Genomic DNA, 14,890 nt, shown 5'->3' on the forward strand with positions numbered 1-14,890 from the left:
GGAGAATTTCAAATGTGCCATCTAAAAACATATCTTTCCATAACATTGTTCTAAGTACCCTAATGTTCGGTTCTTTAGCAGGTATATTGACCGAGATTAATCGTTTATTTCCAGATACATTGACATTTTCCATTTTTTTCCAAAAAATTAGCCAATTCACAAAAAACTATTGATGTAATTTGAACACATTATACAGAAATTTATAACTATATAACGTATGTATCTCCAGATTCCACAATATGTTCATAAAAAATCATGATAAAGTAGTATGGTCACCTTTTAGGCAGCAAGAACAGAAGCCCATTAAAGCCTCTTCTGGGATTCTGTTAGTGGTGGTAGAATCCACGGGAGCAAATACCTAATTGAGGGGGGAAAAGAGAAAAAAAGAGAGATATATGTGTCTGTCTGTGCGTGTATATATTTATTTTTTGGGTAAATATAATGAGATATATCAATGGACGAGAATATTGTTAAAAGACACTCACATATTGATTTTCCAAACTTGAAAGAAAGAAATACTGGCTGTCTCAGAGTACAAAGATCATGATCAGAAGAAGTCCAAAGATTATGATAAAAAGACCATCCTGCTATGCATCATAACCTCTGCCATAAATGATAAGACTTGGGCAGTATCAACAAGTGCTAAAACAAAGACCAAAAATTAACTGCAAGAAGAAACTGTGTACCGGAGATCTCTAGTCTTTAACATTTTCCTTCAGCTAGCATCCCAGAATTTGTATGGGATGCCCTGCCATCTAGACTTGTACATGAAGGAGTAAAGAAAAGCTGTATGGTATTCTTCTCTCAGAAAAAATTGAGGAACCTATCTCTGAGATAAGAGGAGTAAAATTGGAGAAAACTGTCCATAACTGGAATATAATGTCATGTATAACAGTAAGCATGATCTAACAATTGCTTGATTTGAGCTGTATGTTACATTTAATCATAATTGTGATAATACAAGACTATCCTTCAAAATATCTATTTTACAGTGGCTACCTGCCTGTTGCAATCATAGTACTACATGGCTTTTGTGAAGTCTGAACTCTTTAAAGGTAATGCAGAACAAGACAGGAGCAGTGCGTTGCTTCGTTTAATTGATGCCAAAAGCATCGTCTGTCTATCATTTCTAATTACGATTTTGAAATGTATCAGTAAATTACAGCAACCGCATGCATACTTAACTTACCACAATAAGTCACTCATATAAGCATAAAATCATTCATATAAACAGGAAATTTACTTGGGGAAGTACCTGTGGACAAAAAGGTTCCTCAAATAAGACCACAGAGATATCATTTAGAAAATACTCTTTTGCATCAGAAGTTCTCATTGAGCATGATGCTTCTGTGGCTAGGGGTGGTAATTTTCTTTTTCATGATAAGGAGCAACAATTATCTGCAATAATAATGTAATAACAAGAGATACTAAATTATTGAAGAATCAACAATTTGTTGTTTGAGCAACTTCACAAAACTTTATTTTCGCTCGTCATCAGGTTTCCTCATTAAGTTTATAACTAGATATGATTAAATGCGAAACCCGCATCTAATAACTTAGGGTCTAAAGCAGGTATAAGAAGATAAACTTTCTGTGCTTAAAATGTCACTGTTTAAGTAAAAGAGGTAGGGAATCCAGAGTTTTGCTCAAAACCACTTCAAGTACCAGTTGCAGAACAAACTAGAAGAAAATAGAAGTAACATTAACAGTAATTTTGTTTGCTGAAATAGGTAATTAAACAGGAATAGAATAATGTTGTCATGGAATTGCGAATACATTAAAATATTTGTTCATAATAAATAATAACTCATTATAATTTTAGTACAATGTTTTAGTTTGACAGTATTAAAGATTATTAAAAATATATATGGTACATGCATATATTAGTTAAATATATATCATTACATGATGAATTGATAAAATGTCATTCGATTATTTTCATGAATAAAATTACACATTATATTTTAATCTCACGAAATCCTAAATTTCCATAAAACTGTTATAAAAACCTCTTAATTGGTCAAATTATTTTACAATCTTTATTTGTAATTTTACTAAATAAAAAAAATCTTCATTTAATAAAAAAATTTCAAATATCAAACCATATCATAACTGTAGATTTTGAAAGATATATTCATTTCGTTAAATGATCAATCAATTAATACCCACCTTGGTGCCTAACCGGACAATAATTTTGAAAATAAAATTAGCAATTACAAGTAAGACGGGAATCTTGATTCATGATGTTCAGCCATGAATCAAGATTACAACTTCCCAGTATTCATAAAACAAATTAATTCTAGTTCACCAACAAAATAGGGTAATAAGTCCTTTTAAGTAATAGGTATTGCGTTGCTGACATATTCCTGCTTTATACAGTGAAGCACATAATGAATTTCAAAGTTCCTATCAGCCTATCTTCTGACAAGGCTTTTTTTTCCTTAACTATTTTGATAAAATAGATCTAACTAATCTTCTGATGTGGCTTAGCCAATAAATTGTGAATCACTCAACAGAGCAGAAAATGTGAGGAACCAGGTTTAATTAAACATATTTTCTTAATGACAACAATGAGTCAAGCTCACTTAAATTGGAGCAATCTAAAAAGGCTAATAGGGGAAGGAAAGAAAAAAAGAGGAAATAACTAAAGAGAATATACTTGCCTGGAAACCCTTGGAATGTTTTGCTTATGGTGCTTGATAGTTTCTGTCACAGCTGACTGCACAGGAAGTCCACTTTTGCTGATGAACTTGTTGTTTAGTCTCTTCGATTAAGGAAATAAAGATCGACAATAACAACTTGAGGTAGGGATTTGAATAGCTGAAATTCAACCATGCTTCAAAATGCCTGAGACAACCAAAATCTTCAATGGGATATAAGTGAAGACGGGGAAGAGGTGGTCCCTCTTCCAACTTTGCGGGCACCTATGCAACAGAATCCTTCACCAGAAAGAGCCATATAAAGAGACAAAATCACATTGCATGCAGAATGCAATCCCTTCACGACTCAACCAAATATGCCATCAGCTCTTAAAGGATAACATATTAGAAGGCCAGTCACAACTTACACAAAGTTTATTCAGATGCAACACACTTAAGACAGTAATTAGTTTATTTCCTTATAATCAGCTAGAAAAATAACGATATCAGCTAATTTTCTATATTTAATGCGTAAACATTAAAATTTAGCTAAGAATTTATGCTATTTCTAAAAAGCTATCTTCATTAGTAACAGAAAAATTAGCAGCAAATCTCATAAACTATGCAAAGTAAAGAAAAGGCATTGAAGATTGCAAATTTCAAACCCTTTTGAGAGGCATTAGGAACAATTAGGTTAGATGATTGATAACATTATGACCCACAAATTTTAGGTGATAAAATCCAATTACATTTGTTTGCTCACAAACGTCTTGATTTCTGCTGTGGAGCATATCCAGACATCCCCATTCCTGGATCTTTTCTTCTCAGCTGTTGCTGCTGATGGGCTTGCGGAGCAATACCTCGCTGCAATGGTATGCCAGCTGGATTCATTCCACCAACTCCTCCGGCTTGTGAAGGAAAATTATAAGCCATTATGCCTTGAGGTTGCATCCTTTGCATGTTGGAAGCAGCCAGAGGACGAGGAACAGATCTGTTTGCCACTGCATGGGCACCTGCCATGTTTCCTGAGACTGCATTTCCTGATACCTGTTGTGAAGATTGGATACTAGTCGTCCCCTCAAAATCTGTATTTGTGTCCACAGGACGAGTAGGATAATTCACGATTTTTTCTCCAGGTTGGTTGGGTACCAGTGCGTTGCGCCCTGGAAGAGGCTCAATACGAAAGTACTCATGCTCTAGAGCCTGCGCTGCAGTAATACGCTTTCGTGGATCATATTCCAGCATCTTTGATAGAAGGTCATATGCAGGACTTTTTGGAGAGAGAGGAACCACACTATTAAGTCCAGCATTGTCATACTTGCGCCCTTGGATATGTTGTGTGTCAGATTGCCAATGTGGAAGATTTGCAAGGGTTGGCCACTTCTCTATTGTAGGATGACCCAAGATCTTGAATATCTTATCAAGTTGATCTAGCTGAAAAGGATTTTGTGTGGATTTGGCTTCTGCTCCTTGAAATAGGGGCTTCAAAGTCAAAAGTTCAGCAAAAATGCATCCCACAGCCCACATATCAACAGCACTAGTATAATGCTTTGCCCCAAGCAGCAGCTCAGGTGCACGATACCAGATAGTTACCACAACTCCGTTCTCAGCTAATGGCTTCAATGGAGCTTGATATATTCTTGCAAGTCCAAAATCAGCAATTTTGACAATTCCTTGTTCATCCCCTTCGCCCATAACCAAGATATTAGATGGCTTTAGATCTCGATGTATGATCCAATTACTGTGGAGATAATTTAGTCCATTAAGCAACTGCCAGAGCAATGATTTAACAGTGTACTGATTAATTAAATGGTTAACTTTATCTCTATGATGCCTAATAATCTCGTAAAGATCATATTCAGCATAATCAAAAGCTAGATAGAGAGACATGTCGGCATGATTGATGTGCACATTCACAAGCTTCACAACATTTTCATGTGAAATCTCCCGAAGTAACATAATTTCTCGGATGGCAGTGGGGGAAACACCATCACCATCCTTTGATTGCTTAAACTTCTTAATGGCAATGGGTCTTCCACGATTAGTTGGAGATTTGGTTCTTGCCAGGAACACAAGACCGTAGGTGCCTTCACCGATCTTGCCAATAAGATTATACTGTTGAAGCCACTCCGGTTTCTCATTGCTATTGTTGGCAGAGGCAGTCCCACTGTTTGTGATACCTCTACTATTGCTAGTGCCATCACCCATGGTTTCTCTATCGCATTGCCCAGCTATGCATAAAAATGTACTTTGCCACACTGGGATTAAATAGTAAATTAATGCACTCTCCACTAATTCAGTATGTAGGTCCAAGCCTCCTGAAGTTCAACAAATCAGGAAAAGCTATCAAAGAGAATGTTTTACAGAATGCATATAGGTCAACTGAACATGCAGAAATTAGTAACGAAATTTTTTTGGTTTTCATGTGGCTAGGTTAAAAAGATTCCTCTGCAAATAATAGATAAGATCTATTTGGTCAGATCATACAGAGCCTAAGTAAATAATTTATCAGGAAAGACAAAAAAGATAAGGGAGGGGTTCTAGCAAGTAACATCTAGGCTAATACATCCCTTTCAAATATACAATTATTTGTGCCATCATAAACACTGAATCCACTGAGTAACAGACAGATGTCTATTAGGAACCGAACAGGATATTTAAATACGAAAAAACAAATGCACAAAGTAATACCTGCAGAAAGGATGGCTCGTCAACCAAGAAAAATAAATAGCTAACAATGAATACATTCTTAATAACAGCAACGAATCCATGCATCCATTTATTCGGTATATCCTCCTAGAGACCTAATAATGATTACTTTGGTACATTGCAAGACATAAAAAGCTTGTGCATTCAATCTTTAAATATCACAAACTTTCTCATGTAGGACAAGTAATGGGAGAACAAAAGTTATCCTACAAAGTAGAGAAATTGAGGAAAATATGAGGGAGAGAATAGAAGAATAAAGATGGGCAAGAGGAAATTAGGAATAAAGGTGAAGAAATATAAGGATAAATAGAATGAATGGAATAAATCAGAGGGAACAACAACTAGAAGAACAAACACAAGAGAGAGATAATAGGGACTAAAATCCGAACAAAAGAATTCTTAATTCGTCATCATATTTTCTTTGTTTTTATTGGTAGTTATTGTCCTCTATATAGGTAATAGTTAAAATAAATAAGAAAATTTATAAGAGAAGAAATCTAAAAGATCCTAATTCCTCGGGTATTTAAAATATACACAAAAGAATAAATATTACAATAAATCTCAACTATAAAGAAACTTATAAAAGAGAAAATTTAAAAGATTCTACTTCCTATAACGTCTAAAATCTAATTAAAAAGAAACTAAAATACTATAGTGCCAAAATAATCCAAACAACTTAAAAATACAAAATTATAGTAATAACTTAAAAATACAAAATAATGATAATAACTTAAAATACAAAATCATAGTAATAATTATAAAAGATTTCTTTAATAGAAATTAAGAAATTCTTGTTCTACATCATTCTATTCCATCTTGACCTGAAGTTTTAAAGTGATGAAGCATCAACATAGGAAAAGCTCAAACACAATCTTCATAATCTTCAAAAAGTTGAGAGTTTTGATATTTTCATAGAGAAGTTGAAATGTATGTTCTTTGGAATCACAAAACAAACAAAGTGAAATAAAACAATCCCAGAAATGCATTTGTTATGGATGGGAACTACTTCAACAGCAGGAGGTAGAATAAGATTGTTGAAAGAAGGAAGTTCCTCAACATCATCATCATGAATTAAAACAACTTCAACTGGTGTGAATATCTCTCGAGCTACCACTGATGGTTCACAAGGAACTTCAAATTTTCCATCTTCAAATATATGAAAATATCAGTTCTACTCTTAATCTCAGGCTTTAGTTATTACAGAAAATCCTATGCTTTCTTGTCTTCTGAGTATAAGAATATTCACACTCAAACATTTAACTGACAACAGCTATCAATATATGCAACAAATATTGAGAGAGCTTTTAGCACAGACAACATATTCAATACATTGATATTAGATATGCAGTAATCGTGAATGCACCTCAATACTCTCTATGCATCCATATGAGCCAAAAACTTGGTAAAGTACATCACATGTAATCGGGTAGATCATATGATAGATTGTAAAGAAAAGTTTATTGGATTCCATGTCGAGTTGAAGCTAATTTACTCTGAAAATGACTATAAGGTCTTGTGGAGGGAGAACTTAAAGGTTTTTTCTTGTAGTATAAGAAGTACAAGAGGTAGGGATAAAACTTAACTCTGACACCAACTGATGTAGGACAAGTAATTATAAAACCAAAATTATCTTAGAAAGTATATAAATAGATGAAAATATGGGGAAGAGAATAGAATAGTAAAGATAGACTAGAAGAAATTAGGGCTAAATTTGAAGAAATATAGGAAGAAGTAGAATGAACGAGCAAAATTAGAGAGAATAACAACTAGAAAGCAAACACAAGAGAGAGATAGTAGGAAATAAAATCACAACAAAAGAATTCTTAATTCATCATCTTCTTTTTTTTTTTTTGGATTGATGGCTAGTAACCTTTAATAGGCATCAGTTACAGTAAATAAGGAATAAAAAAATATATAAAAGATTTTAATTCCTATAATATTTAAAATCTACCCCAAAGGAAACTAAATGTTACAATGAATTTCGATTAGTAAAGAAAATTATAAAAGAGAAAATCTAAAATATTTTTATTTCCTATAATTTTAAAATATAACCAAAAAGAAACTAAAATATTAATTAAATAATCTAAGTATCTTAAAAATAAAAAATTATAGCAATAATTGCAAAAGATTACCTTAATAAAAAAAGTTATTCCGAATTAAGATCTTATCCTTCTGCATCACTTTCTCCCAGCTTTTTGAGGGGTCAATCTACTAAGGAAGAGGGGTCAATCTACTAACTATCCTTAAACTTTCATGATTAACCTATCACATCCTCATCAAGAACTACAATAAACACAAAAATTACAGATTCTGTACTCCATTTCTTTGTGAAAGTTTAAGTTCTCAAGAAATGACATATAAGTAATATCCATGTGGTGTGCAAACACTTTTATCCCACAGTAAAATAATTAGCACATAGATCCATTAATCTAGCATCAGAAGATATCAAACACCTGATTAATTTACTATTTTTATAATTTGATAAAAGATTGAGATGAGTACTAATTGCACCTTACAGAACAGGATAATAGGCAAGGAAAATGTACCATCAGCGGACATAAAAAAAATTGTCATAGAACCACTTGGTTAAGAGGCTGATTTAAGGTTGTATTTAGTTCATTTCTTATTCAATTTCTTGCTCTAATTTTTACTAATGTGTACACATAAATAATCAGAATATAATTTATTGTACTTTCTCTTGAAAGAATATAATTTTTTGTACTTGAATTGACACCATCTGACTTTTTTTTTCTTTTGGAGGAGATCACCACGCGACCTTAAATTCCTTGACAGTGGGAATCAATGCCTACCCTAAAAGCTGGCATTTTGAAGAATAGAACATCAGATCATGCAAAATCTACCGTGAACAGACACAAAAATACCCAAGTAACCAAATTGTTTTACAAATAAATAGCATAGTTTTGAGGCAAGTACTAATGGCACATTGAGGAATACCTAAACAGTGAATGTGAGCAAGCTTAACATAATAAGGTCAAATGCTGTTACCGTGAAAGAAGATAATCATGGAAATCTTTTGAGAGAACAATACATGGGTTATTTCAGTTGATGGAACATTACAGTGCCTATGGTAGTCTTAAAATATGATCTCGCTAAATAGATTGTTAAGAATTCACTTAACAGGAAATTGAGATGAGTATTAAATGGACCTTAAATAACAGTTGAAAAGTGCATAAAAAATTTACCATAAACAGAATATAATACCTGAGTGACTATATTGTTTTATAATTCACTTATTTAGAAGGTTGAGATATGAGATAATAGCACCTTAAACAGTAGCTGCAACAGTACATGCAAGCTAATCTAATTGTCAGATCTTTTTTTTTAAATAAAAGAGAGAAAATGCATTTAAAAAATGGCATCAAGGGGGTGCCACCAATATACAAAACGGCTTCACATGTCAATGAGCATATCTACAATTGCTCCAATATCATCTAGAGTGTGTGAAAAATAAAAAATAATCAGCCAAAAAAAAGGAAAGGCGAAAAGATTTCTATCGACTTGATAGGAACTATGAACTCCTAACTTATCCACGAGCAAAAATTAATTCACAAAGTAAAAATCCTAAGGTCAGAGGTTATTAAAATGAAAAAACCTTTCAGAAGAGCAATACCAGGCTTCTTCAGTTTCATGGAAGATGGCAAATATCTAAGTTAGTGTTAAATATCTCATTAACTAAATTGTTCAGAAATCACCTAGAAAGAAGGCAAAGATAAGCACTAATGGTACCTTAAAGAATGCCTGAATCTTGCACTTGAGTGAGCTTGATAAACAGACTAATGAATAATAAGTTATCATGAGGTGGAAAGGGGGAAGGATTCACATCAATTTGAAGGAAATATGAGCTCTTAGCTTAAAAAATCCAAACAGAACAGAAAAAATCCAACAAAACTTACACATAAAAAAGCTTATTAAAAAAGTAAGAATTTTGTAGCATCAAGAGATGTTACATTGAAAGAATGCAATCACAGAAATCTTCTAGGAAACGACACAGCTGTTGTTTCAGTTGATTGAGAACTACAATGCCAATAACATAGATCAAATACCTTGTAGCTCAATTGTTATAAAGATCATTTAGATAGAAGGTTGAGTAAACTACTGATGGGACATTGAAGAATATTGGAATAACGATGTAGATAAGGAAAACCTAAAGTTGACTTTTTTTTAATAGAAAAATCTTAAAATGGACATATTTCAATAATAGGAGATATGATGCAGAACCAATAAAAGAAAACAAATATTTTGAGAAGTTTTATACTTTAAAAAAAAAAGAAATTTAATTTTCTTTTCTTAAGTATTCTCTGAATATTTTCTATTTAGTTTATTTTCCTATTTACAAGATTTCCTATTTTAATTGTATTTGCTACCTAGCACTCTAACTTAGTTATTAGATAGATTATTGACAATAGTTATTCAAATATTGAGATATTATTTTGATTGTTGAGATCCGAGATCTCCAATTAGTTCTAAATAAAAACTAATACTTCAGTGACTAACTTGGTTCAGCATTCCCTCATCTGAAATTTTGATATAAGTACTAAGGAGACTTGAAAGAATAGCAAAAAAGGCAAAAAATGTCTACTATAAAAAGACATTCAATACCTCATTAACTAAATTGTTTTAGAATCCCCTCATTTAAAGGTTGAGATATTTGACAAAAACTAATAGCATCCTAAAGAATATTGTAATAGAGAGAAAGCAAATCTGATGGTTTAATCAATGACCAACATCAGGGAAAAAAAAGGAAGAATAGCCTAAAAAAGACAGAAAGTATCAATTTGATAGGAAAATTGAGTTCTTAGTCTTAAAAATGCAAAAAGAGCAGAGATAACAATCCGATTAATCAAGGGCTTCAGAATGAAAGAAGAAAATGAATACATATCCTGAGAAGAAAAATAGAGGAGGTCTTAGGGTTGGTAAAACGCTACAATATTATACATTTCTCCGGGAAACCGTTCCAACAAAAATCTAAATAGCAGCAGAATGAATAATTCTGCTAGTACTTTCACTGATGAGAACCGGTGAATAATCACACACATCATGAATCAGATCTAGAAGTGAAAAAATAATTAAATTTAAGTACCGCTGCATAAAAAGACATCGGAAGAAGTAATCTCACCGAACCTTGATCAGGAAGTAGGCTTCAATAAATTCCACCAATTTTGCGCCTTCTAAACAATCTGCAACGCATCCGAAACCGAACTAACACCCAAGAGGAAACCAAAATTTCAAAAAAAAAAAAAATGCTGAGCCAACAACAAGAAGCAATTAATGCATAAGAATTTGGGGACAAAACTTACAGCTGAGAGATACTGAACCAATGAATCAGTAAGCGGTAGAGTTCGAAGTAAAGAGCGAAAGAGATCAAAGATTTTGCTGGTGAGCGGACATGAGGCGAATCGACAATGAACATCTGAACATTTTAACATGAAAAAGAAAATGAAATAGAGGAAAAAACATGAGTCATCGCACAAACCAGACAAGTCAGCGATATCTGACGTATTTCAGGCCCAACGTTAGAACCCAAAAATGTCACACACTCCTACGGCCTGATTATTTAAACACAATCGCATTTTAGGCCCAATCTGGTTTGACTGAAGTCCATCTGGTCAAATTTCGCAACCCGCCGATGTTACCGGATCGTTCGAGGACATAGCCCGAGCCGGAATTTATAATATCGCCGTCGAAATTTCGCGGCCGGTCATTGAAACAGTTGTTTAGGGCATCAAAGCCAGTGATGCCAGCAAGAATCAAGCGTTATATATGCATGAATCTGGTTGTTCGAAATCACTGCTCGAAGAAGATGAATATAACGGCGTTACCTGTTGCTGGTCTTTCTCGAAGAAGATGAATGGAAAGGCATCGTCATCGGCGTTGCTAAGAAGACTGTTCGATCCGACTGTGGTTTCGCTGTAGAAACTAGAAAGTAGAAGTGTAATTAAGACCACAGATTTTTCAAAGAAGAAAGCTAAGCACCGCAGAGATTCAGATGATAGATTGTGATTTACTTATAACAGTCAAATAATTATTAATGGAGATTTGAATGGTGAATCATAAACCTCTAACAATAATGGAAGTATCCATTATAACAGTATCCATTTTTTTAACATTATTAGCAAATCAACCGAAAATTTAAGTAATGCTATAGAATCAGTTGATTTAAAATATTTAATTCAATAATAAGCTTAAGAGTGTTATTTATTAATATGTTGGTGGAGATTTATTGATAAAATGTGGTTTCATTCCAACGAGTTATTACAAATTTAGTAAATTGAATATTGCTTAAAAATTATTATTTTTTTAGTTGAGAAAGTAAAAACATGCTAATAATAACTAAATTAACTTTTTTATTTATTGAAGAAAAGTATAAATAAAATAAAAATAGTGAATTGTATTTAATTTATTAATAAATATAAAATTATATATTAGAATCATGACTATTTAGCACGTATAAGATCAATAAAATATGAGGGAAAAAATATGAATTAGTAAAATTTGTTAAACATATGATGATGGATGAACTTGTGACAAATAAACTAAAAAAAGCATCTTAAAGAAAGAAGGAGTTATGAAATGAGAGAATAAGAGTAACGATTTTATATAAATTTTATGTAACGCCCGGAAAATTTGGAAAATTCGTTATTTTATTATTAAATATTTTTATTAAGTTAAAAAAAAAACGTCACGTCAGCAGACCCAGTCAGCAGTCCTGGCCAACCAGGACCTGCCACGAGGCAAGACCACATCGACCGCGGACGGGCCACGTTGGCGATCCGCGTACGCGCGATCGGACGGCCTAGATCAAGCGTGCGCACGGACGGCCCAGATTAAATCAAAATGGACGGCTGAGATTAAAAGGCAAAAGAGTATAAATAGAACCCCCACACCTTACCACAAAAACCCTAGCCGCCTGCCCTCGCCGGAGAAGACGAACCAGACGCCGGAGAAGCCGGCCGCCGCCACCTACCGCCGCACCGGGGAGATTTCCGACCGCTGATCGAGGTAAATTTCATACCCCCGACTCGTTTTTCCACGCTGATTTCCCCTGTGGCCAAATCGGAGCAAAATCCCGGTCAAACGGCCGAAAAACACTGCCGAAACCCAGCGGCGCCGCCGCGCCCCTCCTCGGTTTTTGCCTTCGATGAGGCCCTTCCCGGCCTCCGTTTGATGCAATTTTTATATCACCGTGATCACCATTCTTTTCTCTACAGGTTGATCGGAGCCGAATTACCAAAACACGAACCTCACCGGAGAGCCGCCGCACCCGAGAGCACCGCCGCCGGTAAGCTTCGGTTTTCTGTAATTTTTTGGCCCCCCGAGGGCCCTAGGGTTGTTTTATCGCAAGGACCGATGCAAGTGTGGCCGAATTCGACCGAAAACAGCCAACCCGAGGCGAATCGCCGCCGCAAGCGGCGCCGCCGTCGCCGGAGCACGGCGGAGCCGCCGTGCCGGAATTGCGATATTGGCCAAAAAGGGGCCCTGGGCCTAATTTGGGATTTTTTGGAACACGTGCAGGTACCAGTAGTGCGTTTCAGTTCCCTGAAAAAAATTCAGGGAAAATTAGGAACAGCCTGTAGGCGCACTGTGAAGCCGTGTTCGGACCCTGAAACGAGTAAGGACCCCTCACCCTATTTTCTATCACGGTATTAAAGTTCAATAATGATAAAACGGTATTTCTTGAATCAACAAATGTATGAAATTGCTTAAGGTCGCTAATGGAGCCCGAGTCTGGTGTGTTTGTCGGTTAACTGTTATTTGGCCTATTTTACAGTTTTAAATGCAGTATGAGGTCTGATGTTTTCATTTCATAGTTTCGTGTGCATATTTTACTGTTTTATTGATTATGGGTTGAATGACTGAGAAATCGATGTTGTATGTTGTCTTGTTTGGCATAAATTACTATTTTGCTTGTTTGTGTGTGAATTGATGATGCTGACTGAGGAAAAGGGGAATGAAAGGTTATGTAAATTGATAATTGTATAATGTGATCAGCCTGACTAGATATCTTAGGAGATGGTGGACGGACCGGGTCCGTATGAAACCCTACCGGGATTGTGGTCTCTCATACCGGACGGGGTATGGAGACCCTATGTGTTTTGGCGCTCATACCGGACGGGGTATGGGGACGGCCCGTTTCACCCTCATACCGGACGGGGTATTGAGGTTTATAGTTTGGCGCCCATACCGGACGGAGTATGGGGACGGCCCTGGAAATCTGATTACAAGCGTTAAGGGTTCACGGGTAGCAGGACCCCTATGGATCCCCATGGATACTAGTAGGCTGGTAAAAGATGAAAAATATGTTGTGTAATGATTGAATTACAAAAGGTGTGATAAGTATTATGTTATACAGTTTACATGATTTCATGATAATGATAATGTTATTGCTTTCGTATACTGTTTTATGAATTTCACCGAGGTAAGTGGATGGTAAAGGTTTTATTATTGATAAAAGGATTTGTTGTAAATTATACTCCATTGGTCTTTTCGTGTTTTTTACTCACCTTTACCTCCGTGACGGTGAGATATCGTGATGTCTTTACTGGACTAGTGTAGCTCACTCCTTATTTAATCATTTCAGATCAGGAAGACATTGTTCCCGAGCCCGTTCCGCAGGAAGACGACGAAGGGGACGCCTAAAGACTCCATAGTCATATTCATAGCTTTTACTTTCGAGTTTATCATTTAGTTAGTTTGATCTTTTATATCTTGAGCACGTTCTTGGTTTTAATGTAAGGGATGTTAATCGAAATTTTGACTTCACTTCCGCATTTGATATTTTTAATACACATTTCATTTTAAATTTCCGAGGCCGTTACATTTTAAAATAATATTATATTTTATATGTGTAAAAGTCTTCTTTGTGTGGGAAGTGTCCAAATGTGCATTCTAAAGTTGGACAACTTTATTAAAAAAAAAAATTGATAATAAATAGATGCTACTTATGTAAAAAAAAAAAAAAGTTGAGTCCAACAATCATATTTTCTTATAATGTTCGTTTGTTAAAAGATTATAGAGACTGACTTATAATTTTATAGGATTAGATTTAAATATTATCGGTTTAGTAAAAAAAAATAATTATATGTTTAGAGCAACCACATGAATAAGAGAATGAATTTCATTTCGTTTGTTATTTTTTTGAGTAATTTGAAAAAATGAATAGAAATACTTTAAAGATAATTGAATATATTTTTAATAAATTTAAGAATAATTTATTTAATATAATAAACTTTTTGTTAAAGAATCATCTGCTATATTTTAACAAAAATTTTAAAAATTTTATGTATAAATTGATTTATTTATAAATATTATATATTGAATGCATACTCTTTATCTAATACTAAAAATTATATTTTGCGTGTAATGTGTAATAGTTTAATAATCACCTTAAATTTTGAAATATGGAGTTAGACAAATAACCAATCATGGTTCACCATATAGTATGTATATGATACATGTAATAAATGGTACAACTATAGTATATTATAAAACAAAATTTTGTTATAGTTTTAAAAATTTTATAA

General features: G+C 34.1%; 1 protein-coding gene across 18 annotated transcripts; it reads right to left on the reverse strand.

Annotated features, from left to right (window-relative positions):
• Nucleotides 1-840: 840 nt before the first annotated feature.
• On the reverse strand, nucleotides 841-11,418 carry CDKE;1 (cyclin-dependent kinase E;1). Of its 18 annotated transcripts, none has more exons than XR_015818591.1 (5): nucleotides 10,667-11,417; nucleotides 10,491-10,568; nucleotides 3,389-4,957; nucleotides 2,664-2,939; nucleotides 841-1,398 (listed from the first exon to the last, which is right to left on the reverse strand). XR_015818591.1 is itself a non-coding variant. In XM_088218450.1 (4 exons), exon 3 carries the CDS (start codon nucleotides 4,845-4,847, stop codon nucleotides 3,399-3,401), a length of 1,449 nt encoding a protein of 482 aa, XP_088074576.1. In that variant the 5' UTR covers nucleotides 4,848-4,957; nucleotides 10,491-10,568; nucleotides 10,667-11,418; the 3' UTR covers nucleotides 841-2,847; nucleotides 3,389-3,398. The 18 variants fall into 18 exon arrangements, 16 of the variants coding, with proteins under 16 accessions (XP_088074576.1, XP_088074575.1, XP_088074574.1 ...); XR_015818592.1 differs by having other exon boundaries at nucleotides 841-1,129; nucleotides 1,256-2,939; XM_088218450.1 differs by having other exon boundaries at nucleotides 841-2,847; nucleotides 10,667-11,418.
• Between the last annotated feature and the right edge of the window lie 3,472 nt (nucleotides 11,419-14,890).

The sequence above is a fragment of the Carica papaya genome, chromosome 4, assembly GCF_054855325.1.
Source record: "Carica papaya isolate Zhongbai chromosome 4, ASM5485532v1, whole genome shotgun sequence".
NCBI classification, from domain to species: domain Eukaryota; kingdom Viridiplantae; phylum Streptophyta; class Magnoliopsida; order Brassicales; family Caricaceae; genus Carica; species Carica papaya.